The 18,992-nt window shown below is 47.1% G+C and overlaps 2 protein-coding genes across 2 annotated transcripts; one reads left to right on the forward strand and one right to left on the reverse strand.

Moving 5' to 3' along the window:
• The first annotated feature begins 781 nt into the window (after positions 1 to 781).
• Positions 782 to 18,584, forward strand: FAM186B (family with sequence similarity 186 member B). The gene is made up of 8 exons (XM_070407771.1): positions 782 to 877; positions 1,793 to 2,018; positions 7,374 to 7,556; positions 9,896 to 11,507; positions 11,997 to 12,189; positions 13,942 to 14,120; positions 14,877 to 15,062; positions 18,440 to 18,584. The coding sequence occupies exons 1-8, from the start codon at positions 782 to 784 to the stop codon at positions 18,582 to 18,584; spliced, it is 2,820 nt and encodes a 939-aa protein (XP_070263872.1).
• LOC139005320 (protein FAM32A-like) lies at positions 5,053 to 6,609 on the reverse strand. Its single transcript, XM_070407604.1, has 2 exons — positions 6,597 to 6,609; positions 5,053 to 5,458 (listed from the first exon to the last, which is right to left on the reverse strand). Exons 1-2 carry the CDS (start codon positions 6,607 to 6,609, stop codon positions 5,091 to 5,093), a joined length of 381 nt encoding a protein of 126 aa, XP_070263705.1. The 3' UTR covers positions 5,053 to 5,090.
• Positions 18,585 to 18,992: the final 408 nt, after the last annotated feature.

The raw sequence follows: 18,992 nt of genomic DNA on the forward strand, positions 1-18,992 counted from the left end.
CTCTTGCAGTAATAATCACCTTCAGTAAGTGAAAGTGCTAATTAAGCCCTGATCCCTGGTGCAAATATAAACATTCCCATTAGTTATTTTGTTTGTTTTACTGCAAGAAAAACGATTTTAAATATAATAATGTTACATGCATTAAACATTAATATTTCAAGAAAAACAATCTTAACCCATTAGTTACTGATTGGCTGTAATTTTTTAAAAGTTCTCTTTGGGAAAAGAACTTTTCCTAATTGCTTTTTCCTATTTTTAGCCATTAGTTTGGGAGCAAAACATTTAATGATTTTTTTTTTAAAGCAACAGGTGGCATGGCCAGCGTGGGTCAGTGGTTCAGCATCGATCTATGAACCAGGAGGTCATGGTTCGATTCCTGGTCAGGGCATATGCCCGGGTTGCAGGCTTGATCCCCAGTGTGGGGCGTGCAGCCAATCAATGATTCTTTCTCATCATTGATGTTTCTATCTCTCACTCTCTTTTCCTCTCTGAAATCAATAAAAATATATAAAGCAATAGGTGAAGTTAATATATATTAGGTAAAGCTAGTAATATATATTAGGTAAAGCTACAAGATAGATGACAGGGAGTCATTCTTCCAATCAAACTGATGATGTCACTGGAGAAAAGAAGGTCAGTTGGAACCTGCTGTCTGGCAGTTACCAGAAGCTGTTGCTAGGCATAGGATACTCAGGAGCTGCCCCAGAGCAGCCAACATCACGTGTCCAGGCTTCGGTACTGGAGACACAGGACGCCTTGGTTACTGACAAAGTGGTCCAAAATGGAGAAGGACAAGTCCCCACAGTTGGTGACTCCTGCATCAGTGAAAGCCATCATCTCGAGGATTGAGGCGGCCCAGCTAAGTCGGGTTCAGGAGGTAACTGCGGAGACGAGGGAGTACTCCTTCCACTGCGGTCTGATGTGGCAGTTGGGGACTGATCTCAGAGTTGGCAAGATTCCAGGTCTGGGCCTCAGGGATCCTGGGACCCTCGACAATCTGGCTTTGCAGACAGATAAATGCAGAGTATCCACCTCCTAGACTTGGCCTGTGCAAGGGCAGGCCTGAGTCAAACCATCCCCTTGAGGCGGGGCAGGGCCCAAGAAGAGAATAGCCAGTGGAAACCCCAGGATGGCCCCGAGATGCAGAGGGTGGGTCCTAACAAGGCAAGAAGATGGGCCCAGGATTCATGATTGGGTCTGTTCTTGGCGACCTGTCAGAATCCCCCATGCTGAGTCCTGGAAGCTCATAGTAAAATGGCCAAAGGATGGAATCACCCTTCTCATGAGCCTCTAGTGCATTTTTTATGGGAGCCTCTGATCCTGAGTTTCTTGTGGCCTAACGTCTCCACTCTGTTACCTCTGTGAGGAGAGCCGTCCAGGCATCCCCAGCAAATTCTGAAATTCTGAAGAAATGTTTGCTGTGGATTTTTAGTATTCTCTCCCTGACCTGGTCTTAATAATCAAAATTACAGTAGTAAGAGCTACTTATTTTATGTGCCAGACACTGTCTTAAGGGCTTTACAAATTCATTTAATATTTACAAAAACCCTGTGACATAGGTACTATAATGATCTCCACTTTACAAAAACCAAAACAAAAAACCCCACAACACACACACACACACACACATACACACACACACACCAGAGTCCACACACACACACACACACACACACACACAACCCAGAGTCCCCAAGAGGTTAAATGACGCCTAAGAGCACGCTGCTAGAACATGGCATCTGGCTCCAGAGTTCACAACTCTAAACACTACAATCTTCTGTCTCCCATATAGGATATCTCTTCCCAGCTCGCCGAAATCTTGGACAATGTCAATTGTGTCATCAACCGCTTCCAGGAAGAACTGGGATATGATTTAAAAGAAAAAGCAAAATCTCGCCAGATACAGCAAAGGGGCAAGAAAAGATTCATCTTGTTGGAAAAAATTGCCTCCTTCTCTAAAGATGCGAAGACTAAAGAGAAGCACTTATATGAAATTCTCCACTGGCTGGGTGACTGGGGTGAGTTTGGAGGCCGGTGCCTGCCATCTGGCTCAGGCTCTTGCTTTTGCCACCGTTGGTCCACATTCTCTGGGAGGGGAGTGCAGGGTGGTGGTGCGGAGGGAGCTAAAGATGTCTCGTGGTGCCTTTCCAGCAAAACATTCTCCTACTCATGTCACAACACATCACCTTCATTCCCCAAAGTGGCAAACATGTCATTGTCACAAATGTAACACGAGCTGCCATATGTGATGAAGCCTATGTCACAGGTCCATTATGTTATCTCATTTTTAGCAAGATGGAAACTAAATTTTTACTCATCCTAGCTATTTTATTTAAAAATGTTCCACCTTCATTGAGGTTTAATTGACAAGTAACATTGTGTAAATTTAAAGTGTACAGTGATATACGTATATGTTGTGAAATGACAATAAAGTTACTTAACACATTCATCATCACACATAGTTACCCTTTTTTTATGTGGTGAGAACATTTAAGATCTACTTTATTTTTAAAAAATATATTTTTATTTCAGAGCAGAAGGGAGAGGGAGAGAGATAGAAACATCAATGATGAGAGAGAATCATTGACCAGCTGCCTCCTGCATGCCCCCCACCCCCCGGAGATTGTGCCCACAACCAGGCACATACCCTGACTGGAAATTGAACTGTGTCATCCTAGTTCAGGGATGGCGAACCTTTTGAGCTCAGCGTGTCAGCATTTTGAAAAACCCTAACTTAACTCTGGTGCTGTGTCACATATAGAAATTTTCTGATATTTGCAACCATAGTAAAACAAAGATTTATATTTTTGATATTTATTTTATATATTTAAATGCCATTTAACAAAGAAAAATCAACCAAAAAATGAGTTCACCTGTCACCTCTGACACGTGTGTCATAAGTTCGCCATCACTGTCCTAGTTCATAGGTCAATACTCAACCATTAAGCTACACTGGCTGGGCTAAGATATACTTTCTTGGCAAATTTCAAGTATACAATACAGTATTGTTAACTATAGTCACCATGCTGTACATTAGACCACCAGAACTTATTTATCTTATGATTGAAAGTTTGTACCCCTTTGACCAACATCTTCCCATTTATACCAACTTCCCAGTCCCTGGTAACCACCAATTTACTCTATTTCTATGAGTTCAACTTTTTTAGATTTCACACATAGTGAGATCATACAGCATTGCCTTTCTCTGTCTGATTTATTTTACTTAGCCTAATACCCTCAAGGTCCATCCATGTTGTGGCAAATGGCGGGATTTCCTTATCCTATACTAGAGGCCCGGCACATGACATTCATGCGCTGGTACGGACCCCTAGGCCTGGCCTGCAGCCAGCCCCGCCCCCTGCTGCCACCCACCCCCAGTTCCCCATTGGCCATCAGGCAATCAGAGCCTGCCGGCTCGGGGGAGGGACCTAGAGGTGGTCAGTGCACCTTATAGTGACTGGTTGAGCCCTTGTTCTGGTCATTCCGCCGTTAGGGTCAATTTACATATTACCCTTTTATTATATAGGCTAATAAAACCCAAATATGCAAATTGACCAAACTGCCGAAAATCATTGATCAGCTGCCTCCTGCACATCCCACACTGGGGATCAAGCTGGCAACCCGGGCATGTGCCCTGACCGGAAATTGAACCGTGACCTCCTGGTTCATAGGTCAATGTTTAACCATGAAGCCATGCCAGCCGGGCTCCTTTGCCCATTTTTAAATTGGATCATTTTTTTGTTATTGAGTTGTATGAGTGCCTTATATATTTGGGGTATTAACTCCTTATCAGACATATGGTTTGCAAATATTTTCTTCCATCATGTAGGTTGCCTTTTTATTTTGTTGATCATTTCTTTTACTGTAGAAACTTTTTAGTTTGATGTAGTCCCACTTGTTTATTTTGGTTTCTGTTACCTTTGCTGTTGGTGTCATATCCAAAATATCATTGCCAATACTAATATCAAGAAGCTTTTCTCCTGTTTTCCTCTAGGAGTTTTATGGTTTCAGGTTTTATATTTAAATCTCTAATCCATTAAAGTTAATTTTTTTTTCATAACTGGTTTTGCTTTATTCTGCAGTTCACATATGACAGCCCCAAACCCAACACTTAGATTTTTTTCTTCTGAATTTGTTGTTTTTTCAGATGTATGTCAATAGAGACCATATTCTTCCAGTAGCATATGCAGTCCGATCCTCATGCAGGGGGGACATGCAGGCCCTCAAAGACACTGGCTCTGCAGCACTGGAACCTGGGTCCTCCCATGTCTGTCTGTGTGGGTCACTGCCCTGGTCCCCATTACCCTGAGGCGTCCTTAGGCCGGGAATGCCAAACAGGTTCCATGAATGTGCCAACTCTGAACAAACACTGTGCCTGGAGCTCAGCGGTGAAGGTAGTGAGGCAGGAGGCAGTGTCTGGGTTCCATTACAAAGAACGTGGTACTTGACTGGCAATGTCTACCATGGCAACACCCACCTGACAAGTTTGGAATAGGGGCATTGGGGGAACAGGCTGCATGCCAGCCACTAGCTCAGCTCAGAAAGGGGCAAGGCGTTCATTCCATCCTTGCCTTGGGCGGTTATTCTCCCTGGCCAGCTGGGCTGAGGCAGTCTGAAGGCCACAGGCGAATGGCCTCCCCGGGCCCTGGATGGAACCGCATAAGCCCCAGCTAGAGGGAACGTGGAAGGGCAGCACATGCAGGGCCCCGTGAGGGTCTGCACCTGCAGCTCCTTCTCCTCTGGGGGCAGTTTCCTCCAGGCAGAGACAGCTGGTGGACTGTCAACACGAGTTAGATGCAACTTGGGTGTAAAAACACTTCCACTTAACCTCTGAATAAACTCTCAATAATTTCCAGTCCGAACTAAAAAGCTTCATCGTCAATGTGCTACTGAGAAACTAAAATAGAGTAAAAGGATAGTCTTACTTTAATCAAGTTCCAGAATGAGGGCACACTGCTTTGAAAAGCACTGTCTCAGCAGAAGACGCAGGGTGTGTGTAGAGTGTTTCTAGAAAATACCACAGGCACCACACATAACCCCAACCTGGCCTGCTGTTCCCCTCAGTGCCACCCATACTCTGGGTGGGAAGACTACTTCGTCCAGCTGACTTTGGGAATGTCATAGTGCTCTGTGAGTGTATCCAGGTGTCTGTTGAAGTCCTCCACTCTTTGCTTGTGGGGTTTGGAGGCTTTCTTCAGGATCCTTTCCATTTGCCGCTTTTCCTGCATCTTCTCGAAGGCCGCCTGGGCCGGGGTCCGCTTGTCCAGGCCGCGCCGCCTCTCCTCCTCGTTCTTCTTGCTCGTTCCCATGGGTTCCAGGGGTTTCGCTTTGTCTTTGTCCTTCTTTTTCTTCTTCCGCTTGGTCACGCCGAGCTCTGCGATGCCTTTCAGCTTCAAGGGCCCCTTTTGGACCGGCTCGTAGGCCGCCGTGGTGCCCGCCCGCAGTTCGGCAGTAAACTCTAAAGTTAATTTTTGTGAGTGGTATGATAGGGGTCCAATTTCATTCTTTTGTATGTGAATATCTAGGTTTACCAATACCACTTATTAATGAGACTGTCCTCTACCACTGTGTATTCTTGGCTCCCTTGTCAAATGTTAGTTGATCGTATATGCATGGGTTTATTTATGGGCTCTTAGTTCTTATTCCATTGGTCTGTGTGTCTGTCTTTATGCCAATACCATACTGTTTTGATTACTATAACTTTGTAATATAGTTTGAAATCAGGTAGTGTGATGTTTTGTTTTTCCTTTTAAAAATATTTTTATTGATTTTTAGAGAGAGAGGAAGGGAGAGGGAGAGAGAAACATCAATGTGAGAGTGTAACATCGATCAACTGTCTCCTGTATGCTCCCCTCACTGGGGATCAAGCCCACAACCCAGGCATATGTCCTAACTGGGAATCAAACTGGCAACCCTCCGGTGCATGGGATGACATCCATCCAACTGAGCCACACTACCCAGGGCTGATGTTTTGTTTTTCTTTCTCATGATAGCTTTGGCTACTTGGGGGCTTTTGTGGTTCTATGTAAATTTTAGAATTGTTTTTTCTACTTCTACAAAAAATGACATTCATATTGCATTGAATCTACAGATGGTTTGGAGTAGTGTGGACATTTTTAATAATATCAATTTTTCCAATTCATGAACATGGGGTATCTTTCCATTTATATATGTCTTCTTCAATTTCTTTCATCAGTGTCTTATAGTTTCCAGTGTAGAGATCCTTCACTTCTTGGTTAAATTTATTCCCAAGTATTTGTTTTTGATGGTACTGTAAGTGGGATTGTTTTCTTTATTGCTTTTTCAGATAGTTCATTGTTAGTATATAGAAATGCAACTGATCTTTGTTGATTGTGTATTTTGCAACTGTATTGAAATTTTTTTGAGATTTAAAAAAAATAAGATTTATTTTTTAGAGCAGTTTTAGGTTCATAGCAAAACTGAAGGGAAGGTACAGAGATTTCCAAAATACCTCTTGCTCTTCCTCACTCCCCATTATCAACATTCCTCACCAGAGCAGTAAATATTTTACAGTAGATGAAGCTACAGTGATATATCATTGTCAACTAAAGTCCATAGTTTACTTTATGGTTTACTCTTGGTGTACATTTTTGGGGTTTGGACAAAAAGTGACTTGCATCCACCATTAGAGTATCATATAGAATAGTTTCACTTCCCTAAAATCCTCTGTGCTCCCCCTATTTATTGAGACTATTTTTAAAAAATACATTTTTATTGATTTCAGAGAGGGAGGGAGGGAGGGAGGGAGAGAGGGAGAGAGGGGGAAGGGGAAGGGGAGGGGGAGGGGGATGGGGACAGGGAGAGGAGGAGGGGGGGGGAGGGAGAGAGAGAGAGAGAGAGAGAGAGAGAGAGAGAGAGAGAGAACATCAATGAGGAGAGAGAATCATTGCTCGGCTGCCTCCTGAATGCCCCACACTGGGATCAAGCCCACAACTAGGCATGTGTTCTTCTGCTGCCTCCAAGAACTAAGCAGGGCTGTTGACTCCAGTTAATTCACTTAATTGTCCAAATCCTGGACTAGACAATATGGAAATAGAGCAATAACAAGGCAGACACATCCCTGGCCTTATAATACACCAATGCTGTTTAATGTCTATTACATATTTTCTACATGGCAGACCTCACATTGATCATTTCACATGTATTGTCTTATTTAATCTCCACCCAGTCTTTTTACAGGCAAGGATACTGAGGCTCAGGGGACTAAGTGACACGCCAAACATCACATAGCTAGTAAAAGGTGAAACCAACTTGACCTCAAAGCTGCTGTTGTCACCCCTGTGCAATAGGGCTGCTTGGGGCTCCCTAGAAGACAGATTATCCTCAGCCTAAATCTTCCGCTTCCTCTCCAGGTGACAGTCTAACCTATGAGATCAGTAACAGGCAGAGTGAGAAGGAAGAGGAAGGCCTGGACGAATGGATTGAGGTGATGGAAAAATTGTTACCTCTCTCCCTCATCACCACCAAAGGAGGCATCGAATCTCTCATTTCCCTTTGCTCCACTCTCATTGAAGGACAAAAGAAAAGGGCACAAAGTAGGTTCCAAGAGGAGAGGGGCTGGTTGGGGTGGATGCCATCTCAGGAGAGAAGTCCCACACCAGGGTCCATGGGTGTGTTTTTATTTTTTTCAGATAAAACAAAAGCTTTATCTGAGATGGATGGGCAGTGGTGAGAGGTTGGGATCTGAAACCCAAGCTGAGCGCTTAGCAGTTCTGAGTTCAGGGCTGGAGGAAGGAGTGACGTGGAGCCATCACCTATTGGTGCTCCTTGGAGCTGTGGCCTCATGCAAGTTCTGGGGAACAAGGCTAGAAGGCCAGAAAGGCTGGAGTTTGTAGCTAGAGCCTGAGGCACATCCTTTTCTTACTGCAAACCCAGCCTTCAAGGCAAAAGTCTGGTGAGACTCAGCCAGAGGTTCCAGAACCTTCTCAAATTGTGGCTGTTCCAGAAGTGGTCACTCAACAACAAGGTTCAACCTTGAAATTATACTCCTACCAGCACTAGAAGGGGCCTGAGATGATCTAACTCCTACATTCTGTAGATGAGAACACTGAAGCTCAAAGAAGAGAAGGGACCACAAAGAAAGCTTGTGGCAAAACCTGGCCCCACACTTTGGTTTTCTGGTTTCTGAATCTTACTCAAAAGTATAGTCTTCACAGTCAGATAGGCCTGATGTTGAATCCCATGTGCCAATGTCTGGCTGTGTGACTTTGGGCAAGTTACTTCATCTTTCTGAACCTCACTTTCCTCATATACAAAACAAGGAGGACACTGCCCACTTGTGGGTTCCTCTTGTACAGACATCTGGCGCTACACTTAGACGTGCTCAGGGCTTAATAAACAACAGCTAATATTAGCATTTACCATTGACTCTCAAGGCCAGGTTCCTTATCAAGCAAGGTCCATGGTTGGGGGAGGAAGGAAGCAGGGAAAGATAGATGAGGAGACAATCTCTCCTACAATCTTTACCATATTCTTCCTCCAAATATAGTTATTTGTATACTTGACTTATTTTCTTGCCAGATGATAAACCCCTAGAGGGCAAAGACTGTGTCTTATTCAGTTCTTTTCAGGGATTAGTTATTGAGTACTTACTAGGTACCTGGTACTATGCTTGGCACTAACCATGCTTTAAGTTAAATAATATGAATTACATGTTATGATTATTCCCATTTTTTAGAAATGGAGGCACTGAGAAGTTAGGAAACTTACATAAAGCAAGTGGTAAGGAGGGGATTCAAGACCAAGTTATCTGATTCCAGAATCCAAGCTCTGAACCAATAGGCCTTATGAGCTCTCTGACAGTATTAGCTTGATGCTAGCTTGATTTCAATGTCATTTAATTTTCATGTTTCCTTTAGCCTTTATCCAAAATTAGACAATTTGTTTTTATGCCAATATATTCATTGAATCAGCAAATGAATGAATGCTGTAAGATAATCACTCCAGCAGCCCTAAACATGGTAGATCCAAGGGGATACAACAATGACCATCACCCAGCCCTGAGAAGCTAACGTCTATGAATGGGTTTAAACAAAGGGTACACAATCTGTATTTATGTATGTTTTCCTGGGGAGAAGGTCTTCTGCTTTTATCAAAGGAGTTTGTAACCCCCCAGTGGAAAAAGACACTAGTCATTAAAACAAACAAACATGTGAACAGTTATAGGACCATGTGATCAATTTTCTACAAACACAGTTCAGTGATAACAAGAAAGGGAAATAAAGGGAGTCTAAGAGCCAGGTAGGCTTCCAGAGTTTGGATAGTTGGCAAACTAGGTATTGAGGATGGAAGTAACATGATTAGAAAAATAGCCCTGGCCAGTTTGGCTCAGTAGATAGAGCATCAGCCCATGGATTGAAGGGTCCCCAGGTTCGATTCCGGTCAAGCGCACATATCTTGGTTGAAGACTCAACCTGATTGTGGTGCATGTGGGAGGTAACCAATAGATGGGCCTCTCTCACATAGATGTTCTCTCTCTCACCCTCCCACTCTCTCTAAAAATCAATGGGAAAGTATCCTTGGGTGAGGATTAAAAAAAGAAAAAAAGAAGGAATAATAACTTTACTCCAGCAAAATATGGAGGACCAGGAGTACTTTGAATTGACTTGAACTGGATTGAATATTTCCAGGCCCCTCTGGGTCCTGCAAATGCTATGCAGTAGGCAGGCCCTGACAGGTAAGCCTTCGGCAAGTTCTGAGCCCAGCAGAGATCTCTCCTAACAATATCTCCCCTGGCCTCACACATAACCCCAGCTCCTTTCTTGCCAAAGATCTAGGAGGGTTAGATGGGAATTTGACCACGCAGCATCTGGAGAAGCACTGTAATCCTTGGGACCCATGGGAGCTTTTTGCCTTTGTTCTCTACTTCTTCTAGTGTCCAAACATACATTCTGGCAAGGCTGGCAGAAACAAAACCTACAAAAATCGACATCCTGCCCTCAGCCACTGAGCCCAGAACAGATGCTCCAGGACAACAATACTACCTGTGCGAAGGTTTCTGAGGTGAGGTCCATGCTGCAGGAGCTCCTGGACTCCACCATGTTCAACCAGGGAGAAGTCAGGGCCATCAGGTACATGTCTGCTGTGGTGGAGAACCTCAACAGGGCCTTGATCCTCCAGGACAATGAGAACAGGAGCCTGGAGACCAAATACAGGCAACTGAAAATAGAGATGACCAAAGAACTCAGCAGCCAGAGGCTGGACTTCCAGAACTCCCTCCAAATCCTTGAGAATAAGAGGGATGCTCTATTAAGGCAGGTAGAAACTCTAGGCGGAAAGTGCCATGACCTTCTCCTGATAAAGCATGACTTAGAGTTTCAGCTGAAGAAGGCTCAGTTTGCTAGAGGTCAAGCTGACACTCTGGGCCCACTTGAGAAAGAGGCTCTCCCAAAGAAAGAATCAGCCATGGAGGAGCCGTTATTTTCACCACTTTCCCCAAGTCCCAGGGCCAGTGCTGGGGAAAGTGGTACTAGGTCTTTAACATGTCAGCCACTTTCCCTCATGACTGTGCACTCGAGGATTGCAGATGCATACAGCAGCAGGGATGCTGAAAGTCTTCAGCCTGTGTTTCCATCCTCAGTGGATCACAAGAAATGGGAAATAATGTTGGCAGAGAGCCCAGACCACAAAGTCAAAGACCAGAAGGACTTCTTCCAGGAAGCAGCCCAGGAGAAAGAAGGACTCCAAATTAAGTCCCATGTTAGGGAGCAGCTTTCTCTAGAGAGCTCTAGGACGGTGGCCTTGGAGAGCAAGGGGGAGCACTGGGAAGAGGAACTCAGCTGGGAGAGGCGGAGGCAGCAGTGGCTGGAGCAGGAGGAGCTATGGCTGCAGCGGCAGCAGAAGTGGGCCCTGCTGGAGCAGGAGCACGAGGAGAAGCTGCGGCAGTGGGCGGTGCAGGATGCGGCAAAGGAGCAGCAGGAGAGATTGGTCCAGCTGGAAAAGGGGGAAGGGGGCCCTCGGAGAGAGCTGGAGCAGCCAGGCAAGGATGAGGAGATGATCTTCGTGACCACCAATCGATGGAGGGACTTGGAGAAGGCATCACCGCCCCCTCCCCCAAGCCGAACCCAATCTGCTGGCCAAGGCAGGAGGCCATACTTGCCCAGGTCCCCTAATACCTGGAAGCCTGCTCCAGGATATCAGAGGGTCAAGAGTTCACCCGAGTTAACCCTGAAATCATGGACCCATCGGGTTCCCACAAAGATCAGGAAATCAGCCTCTGTTCCTGGCACAGGGACATCCATCCCAAAGGTGACCCAGACCCCTTTGCATATATCCTCCGTGACTCTAAACAAGAAGGAATACCACATGGATGTGGAGGCCCAGAGGAAAAACCTGCAGCTCCTGAGTGAGAATGCTAAGCAGGGGCTGCCCAACCCCCTGCACAGCGAGGCACTGAAGCTCACCACTACCACCATGGAACTGACCGAGCTCAGGCTGCAGAGCCTGTGCCATAAATATATCATCTACAGATGCTTCCAGAGCCTCCGGTAGGTTCTCCCTGGCACCTACCCAGCACCCACCCACACCCACTGTGGTGTGTGGGCACAACTAAAACTCACTCAAGGGGTAAGGAGGAACATGGGGAAGGGGGGAAACCCCAGACCTGGAAAAAGTCCCCCTGAAGCCTTGAGCAACCCAGAAGGAGTGGGAGGTAGGGTATTTACACACCATTCTCCCTGTAGTGGGCTTTTTCTCTAAGCCCACTTCCTTCTTTCTTTCTCTCTTCCTGCCCCACACCACTGTCCATAACACACTTGGTATGCTCCCTCATGTGCTTTACTTTCTTATTTCCAGCCCAGCCCCAAGGCTCCTCACCTGACAACGCCTCCCCCTTCTCTACTCGCTGCCTTCCCAACTTCTGCTTCTCTTCTTGCTCCCAGGAATTACAAATGTGGAGTCATCTCCGATTAACAGATTTGGGGGTGGGGGGGGGAGTAGGCCCCTTAACCCACTAAATGACTTCCCTTTCTCTCCAGACAAGAGGTGATCAGCCACATACAAGCCATGCGGGAAACCGGGGCTACCTACAAGGCCCAGAGTCTCTACGTCTTCCTGGAGAATATCGACCACCTGCAGGACCTGCGCCTGAAGGCCTGGACGGACAAGCAGAAGGACCTGGAGAAGAAGCGCCGAGAGTGCCTGAGCAGCATGGCAACCATGTTCCCCAAGGTGGGTCTCCTGCCTGGTGACCTTCTCTGGGGTCAGCACAGACAGTAGGGATGGGGCCAGGAAATGGGCCAGTAGGAATGTGGGGGTGACTGGAGGCAAGAAGCGCAGATGATAAATATGAGAACAGGTCAAAACCTTTGAACCAGGAAGAGGTGAAGGCAGGAGGTGGCCTGAGTGTAAGGAAGGGCACATTCCAATCTCCATATATGGGGAGGGCAACAGAGTGGGACTTTCAAAGAGAACTATAGAAGAAAGACTCTTCTGGAGGTGGGTGAGGTAGCTGGACCCCGAAGTTCCAACTCTGCACTGAGTTTCTCCCTCCCTGTGGGTCTCTCTGCCCTGATCCTGTGAATTCTCCAGACCTGGTCACCACTGTCTTTCCCAACGTGCTGGAGACTTGCTTTGCTTCTCTCTGGGAACAGCTCTGTTGCTTTCTAGGTCTCCCTTTCCTGCAGTACCTCCTCCAATCACTTCCTGACCAAGGGTGCCTGGCAGGTGAAATCACTGAGTCCCTGGTTGTCTGAAAACATCTTTACTTAGTATCTGCCCTCATTCTTTAAAAAAAAATACATTTTTATTGATTTCAAAGAGGGAGAGGGAGAGAGAGACAGAAACATCAATGATGAGAGAGAATCATTGATCGGCTGCCTCCTGCATGCCCCACACTGGGGCTGGAGCCCACAACCTGGGCATATGCCCTGACTGGGAATGGAACCATGACCTCCTGGTTCATAGGTCAATGCTCAACTATTGAGCCATGCCAGCCAGGCTCTACTCTCATTCTGAATCAACAGTTTGCCTTAATTTGGAAGTCTAGGTTAGAATTCATTTTCCCTCATGATTTTGAAGACATTGCTCATTGTCTTCTAGGTTTTGGTGTTGCTATTGAGAGTCTAAAGTCATTTTGAGTCCCAATCCGTTGGGTTTGACCCATCTTTACTCTCTGAAGGCTGGCTTGAGCTTCTTTTACTCCTTCCCTCTTACTGGGGCAGCTGACATGGTCCCCAAGGGGCTAGACCAGGGCTTGGAGGGACTGAAGAATCCCATAGCAGTGACTCAAAACCTGCTGGGATCTCCCCTAGGGTTGGGCCAGGAGGTAAGCCCCTGAGTCCGGAAAGCAGTGGCCTCAGTCTGGGGGAGGCAGTGTGCTGAGGCAGTGTGTAAGTGCCAGCAGCAGGCAGCTGGAAGACCTTTGGCCATGGAGGTTATCTCCCAACTCAGTTTCCTAGCATCTTATATTGGTCCCAATCATGTCCTGTAAGTATCTTAATTACTAAATTGGTTTTAAAGTCGAGAGGAAAGGGACCATATGACTTCTTTTGGTGACTGTGAGGAATCCTCCAGCTCCTTGCCCAGTGCCTGGGTGGGGGCTGGATGAAAAGTTCCCCGGAGCATCCAGGCACAGCCTGGTCCCATGTCACTAACCCTGCAAGTGCCTCAGGAGTTCCAGCTGCTCTGGCTTCGTGTGTGTGTGTGTGTGTGTGTGTGTGTGTGTGTGTGTGTGTGTTTTCTCACTGTTTTACCCATTGTTCAGATTCTCCACAGCAAAGGAAATAACAGGAACTAATCTAGCAAATAAGAATTCAAGTAATTTCTAGGGAAGTTGATACATTGGGGTCCCAGGGGCTTCTATTTAGAGGCCTTCCCTGGGTCTCACCCCTCTCTGCTCAGCCCTGAGTTAGTCAATGCCGCTCCTGTCTTAGACAGGGAATGAATTCCTGTCTCCTGATGCCTCTCTGCTGGTTTCTCTAGCTCAAGCTGGAGTGGAACATTCATCTGCACACCCCTGTGGTCACCTCCCCAAATTCAAGGAAAAGCAAGCCGCCCTCCTCCTTACTCCGGCGTGTCCACTCTAGCAGCCCTTTCTGCAAGCAGCCCCCAGAGCATCTTCCATCCAAGAACCAGAAATGTATGCCTCTGCGGATGGCCCGGTAGGTGCAGGGAAACCAAGGGCACAGCCAGCTGGATGGGTGGGGAGGCAGGGAGCAGGAGTGGCCAGACTGGGGAGGCTGGCAAAGCTCATCCCATGAATTGCAAGGCACCTGTCTTCTCAGCTGCCCTGTTGAGCTCAGGCCTTTGGCTCAAACGGTGGGGGGTGGGCAAGTGTGGGGGGTGGGAGTGGAGTGTGGGTTTCAGGGACCAGCCTAACCAAATATGTTTCAAACTATGCAATAGAAAGATTCCGAGGACCCACAGCTGAGAACTTACAACCATTTCTACCCTGAGCATTGGCCCAGCACCTGCCATTGGTTCATCCAATATAAACAAGCCTGATCATTCCCACCTTGTGACCCCCCCCCACCCCCCACCCCCGCCCCTCTCCCCCCCCGCCCCACCCCCTGAGCTCAAAAAGAGATGCTGTGAGTCTCTGGGCAGCCAACAAGACCCACATCTACACCTACCTTAGTATGGCCAGTTCAGGGCTGCAGCTCCAGGACATGTGCCTGCGGGGGTCGGGGGGGGGGGGGGGAGAAGGATGGGGACCTCTTCCAGCCACTCCTCAGCCAAAGAAGCCCCAGGGAACTGACACAGAGTTAAGGGGAAGAGAGGGTAACGAGGAGGGAAGTGACAACTATTTGGGAAGGGAAGAAGTGTCTTGAGCCTGTGGCCCTGGAGAGCTGTTGCTTCTCAATCTTTCTCTCTGTATGTCTAACTCTTTGTCTCTTTTTTACACTTTCCACCCCAAGCCCACGGAGGAACCAGATGGAGACTGTTTGGAAGACTGATGTGGCCTCCTCCAGTCACCCAATAGTAAAGAAGACCCCTGTCAGCCTGTCCTGGGACCAGCTAGGGGGGTGCCCAGATGTTCCCCGGCTATTGGCATTGGATGTGCATTCCTCCTACCATAAAAGCTTGATGTCCCTCAAGGCCTGGTACGGGGCAAGGCTGGGTGGTTAATCTGGATTCAGGGAGGTCTGCACATCAAGGGCGGGGGCAAGAGTACACACTGTCTCTATCCATTGACCCAAGACGTCCCTTTCCAAACATTAACAATGACCTAGTTTATCATGCCACATCAGACAGAGCCATGCTTGCCTGCCTCATGAGCCATCAGCTTGGGTCCCCACGCCAATACCAATCTAGTTTTCTCAAGGGACTCTCCATGGAGTCTCAGAAGATCACTACAGAAGTCTTTCCTTCTACTTGTTTCCTGGGCTGCCCATGAATTGCTCAAGAGCCGTATCTCACCCTAGGACTGAGGGTTGTTTTCAAAGAGAGTCAGATGCAGAATGGATGGATGAGGGAGACCAAGAATCACATGATAAACCTGAGATTTGGGCCTGGGCCTGTCTTTGGCATTGTCATTTCCTTAAGGCCTTCAAGGACTGTCCCTGGGAAGAGCAGCTCAGGGGAGGGAGGCAGGATTTAGCAGGTCAACAATCAGCTTTTCTGGTTAGGAAGATTCAACTCTCCTTTGCCTCTCTTGGCTTGAAGATGTCACTATTGAAGAGCTAAGGCTCTTTAGGCAGCCTTTCTCATTTTTTGTAATTGATTGATTGATTTTAGAGAGAGAGGAAGGAAGAGAGAGAGGAGAGAGAGAGAGAGAGAGAGAGAGAGAGAGAGAGAGAGAGAGACATCAATTTATTGTTCCACTTATTTATGCATTCATTGGTTGAATCTTGTATGTGCCCTGACAGGGAATCGAACCCACAACCTTGGCAAATAGGGATGGCATTCTAACCAACTGAGCTACCTGGCTAGGGCTCAAGTAGCCTTTCTAGATGACCATCCCTCCCTCCCCTGACCCCGCAAATTAAATAAATAAATAGATAGATAGATAGATAGATAGCCAATCCCAGCTGCTTCCTGTGGCCCTGGCCCTGCCCCAATTAAAGATCTTTGACAGGGCCCTGGCCAGATGTCTCAGTTGGTTGGTGTCATCCTGCACACCAGAAAAGGTTGTGGGTTTGATCCCTGTGCAGGGTGTATACAGGAGGCAACCAATCGATGTTTCTCTCTCTCCTCTCTCCCTTTCTCTCTCTCTAAAAATCAATAAACATATTCTCGAGTGAGGATTAAAAAAAGCAAACAAAGAACAAAAGATCTATGACAGGGATAGGGCACTGATGTCTGCCAGTCTAGACATAACCAGACTAAGAGCTGTAACATGCTGGTGCTGCTGCCATCTTCCAGAGAGGGACTCAGGTAAGACAGGGTAGCATGGCAGCATCAAAGAAGGCTGATCCTTGGCTAGGCTTCCACTCTGAAGTGGGCCTGAGAGTCCCAACTGGACATTAGCATTATAACCCGCCTAGTACATAGATACAACTTCTGAGAGTTTCCAAGGTGTGTGTGTGTGTGTGTGTGTGTGTGTGTGTGTGTGTGATTGTTATTGTGAGTTAATTTGGATGTAGCACACACAATTGAGAACAACCAAAACAACACTGTGGCAGAATGAAGTAATCCAGAAGTCAAATGAGGCCCCACCCCCCTGAGATTTGGCTAAACTTGCCTAAGGTGGCCCCATGGTGGTGTCTCTCCTGAGTCTCTTCTCTTCTCCCTCTACATCCCTGCCACTGTCTGGGCTCTACTTGGCATCTGTTTGAATAGGAGGCTCCCAACCCCTTTGTTGTTCTCACACACATAAATGCAGGGTGCCACACAAAAAAATGTATACACACTTTAACAGCTGATAGCTCAGTTTTGAAAATGAAATGTATTTTAATAAACACTGCCTTTATAATTACTCAAAGTGTGTGTATATATTTTTGGCACACCCTATTTGTGCACATAAATATCAAGGGTGCATACTCTATTTGACCCCAAGCATTTAATGATGTTAGTAACTTTTGGAAAATTTTAGGGAGTGATGTGGAAAGGGATTCACAGTGAACAACACCAAACAGCAGCCTCTTTTCTCCCCCTCTCTCTTTGGTATAATATGCAGAATTCAAAAACTCCTTCCTGTCTCATGCAAAGCTGTTCCCACCCACACCCAGGCCTCCCCTGGGATCTCAGTTTCAGGCTTAAGCACTTATCAAAATATTGTTCCCAGCAAAGACAGCTTTCCCTTTCTAGGGGAATTTTGGTGAATACAATTTTCTTCCCCCCTTTCCAACTCTATAGAAGTTTATTCACTTTCTCTCACTACCAGGTGTACAGGCAAAGCCCTGCTTCTTTGGTCTTCTTTATCCACATCCCAGGTTGGCACCACCTACCTGAGTGTCAGGCTGGTCCTCAACCTTTCAGTGTGGGGGCTCCCTACATTGTCTTGGGATCCTGTTATTGTGCTATGAGGACCTGCCACTTTTCAACAGAAGTTCTATGCTGGTGCCCAGGCTACTGCTGCCTGTGTGTGTGTGTTGGGGGGGTGGGGTGGAGGGAGTGGTCATGCTACTTTCTTTGTGAGTACTCTGTGTGCCCCTCTGGGGACACACACTGCTTCCACTCCCCAAAGTGCACCTTCTCTTTGGCCATGTGCTCCTGGCCCACCATGAATCCTCAAGTCTGCCTGCTGTGGTTCCAGGTCATTCACATCTTGGTGGTCCTGCTGACCTCACCAGCTTCCCTGGCTGTGCTGTCCGGTTCACAGCCCTGTCTAGTTTCATAACTAGGACCACTGACCTCATGCTGACTGCTCCATTTTCCTAATCTGCCTGGCATTGACAGCCTGCCTCATTTCAGGCCTGCTGAGGTGTCCTCTCAGCCTGTGGGGAAGGGCTCTTCATCTTCCCTCTGTGATTTGGGACACTAGGAAGACCATGTCCCTCAAAAAACACTAGACCCCTCCTTCAAGATCATTTCCTGCTTTGCCTCACAAGCATCTCCCCTGGGCTCTCTCTGACAGGTAAGACAGCAACATGTCTGTATATACCACACACTGTCTGCAGATGGAGAAGAATCCTAGCCTTCACTCTGACTGCCTTTCCTTGCTCAGGGCCTATTCCTGCACAGCTGAAGTTCACAGTGGTTCACATGTGTGCACCGAGATGCAGCAAGTGCAAACTCACACAGATAGAGGGCTGATCACTTGGTTTCTGGGAAGGAGAGTAGATGGCGATGGAGATGGGTAGGAAGAAGCAGGGAAGTGTAAGGGGAGGGAAAAGGGAAGTATTCCGTGATGTGAGACAAGAGGCAGACTCACAAGAAGAGAAGCAGAGCCCCTGGTTGTGGCAGCAATGTGTGTTAGGCAGCTCCATGTGCAGGCCACGTCTGGGCCCAGCCCTGCACTGGTCTCCCAGAGAAGACCCGGGAAGCTCTCGGGCCTTGTCTGCTGCTCCCTGACCTGTAACTGTACTAACTCTTTCAGTGTCTCGGCCACCCACAGAAAGGAACACCTGGAGCTCTCAAATGAGTCTGCTGAACTTGTTCATAAAAAGTCAAGCGAGTCCCTCCCTGGAACCCTGAAAAGCCAGAAGGATCGAGACAATCACAGTCCCCACTCCATCCCGTAGCCAGTGATTCCCAAACTTTAGGGTGACTACAATCACATGGCAACTTGTCACGAATTCAGGTTCCCAGCTGGTGCTTTTCAACAAACACCAGGGGTGTTGCTAAGTAGTCCTAGAACTTTGAGAAATTCTACTTTCCTCCTCCACTCCCCAAACTGTATATTTTAATAAAATAGTGCTATGTTTATTTTTAAATTCTTCTGCCTCATTGCTGAAACCTGCATCTTCCCCACTGATGTTTGGAACCAGGTCCATGACCACCTGGCCACTGACCTGGACACCAAACAGAGAAGATTCCCCAAGTGCTGTCTCTGTCTTTCGGGAGCCAGGAGGCTGAGATGGCCATGATTAGTGCCTGGCACGCAGTAGTGGTGAGGAACTCTTAAATTAATCAAAGACATGGACTAATAA

The sequence above is a fragment of the Myotis yumanensis genome, unplaced genomic scaffold (assembly GCF_028538775.1).
Source record: "Myotis yumanensis isolate MYYU_CA2020_CCGP unplaced genomic scaffold, mMyoYum1.0.hap1 SCAF_3, whole genome shotgun sequence".
Taxonomy (NCBI): domain Eukaryota; kingdom Metazoa; phylum Chordata; class Mammalia; order Chiroptera; family Vespertilionidae; genus Myotis; species Myotis yumanensis.

Coding starts and splice junctions, on each gene's coding strand:
- FAM186B (XM_070407771.1), top strand. CDS start 782: ATGGAGAAGGACAAGTCCCCACAGTTGGTGACTCCTGCATCAGTGAAA. Junction 878..1,792: donor AGCTAAGTCGGGTTCAGGAG/GTAACTGCGGAG, acceptor TCTCCCATATAG/GATATCTCTTCCCAGCTCGC. Junction 14,121..14,876: donor ATGCCTCTGCGGATGGCCCG/GTAGGTGCAGGG, acceptor TTCCACCCCAAG/CCCACGGAGGAACCAGATGG.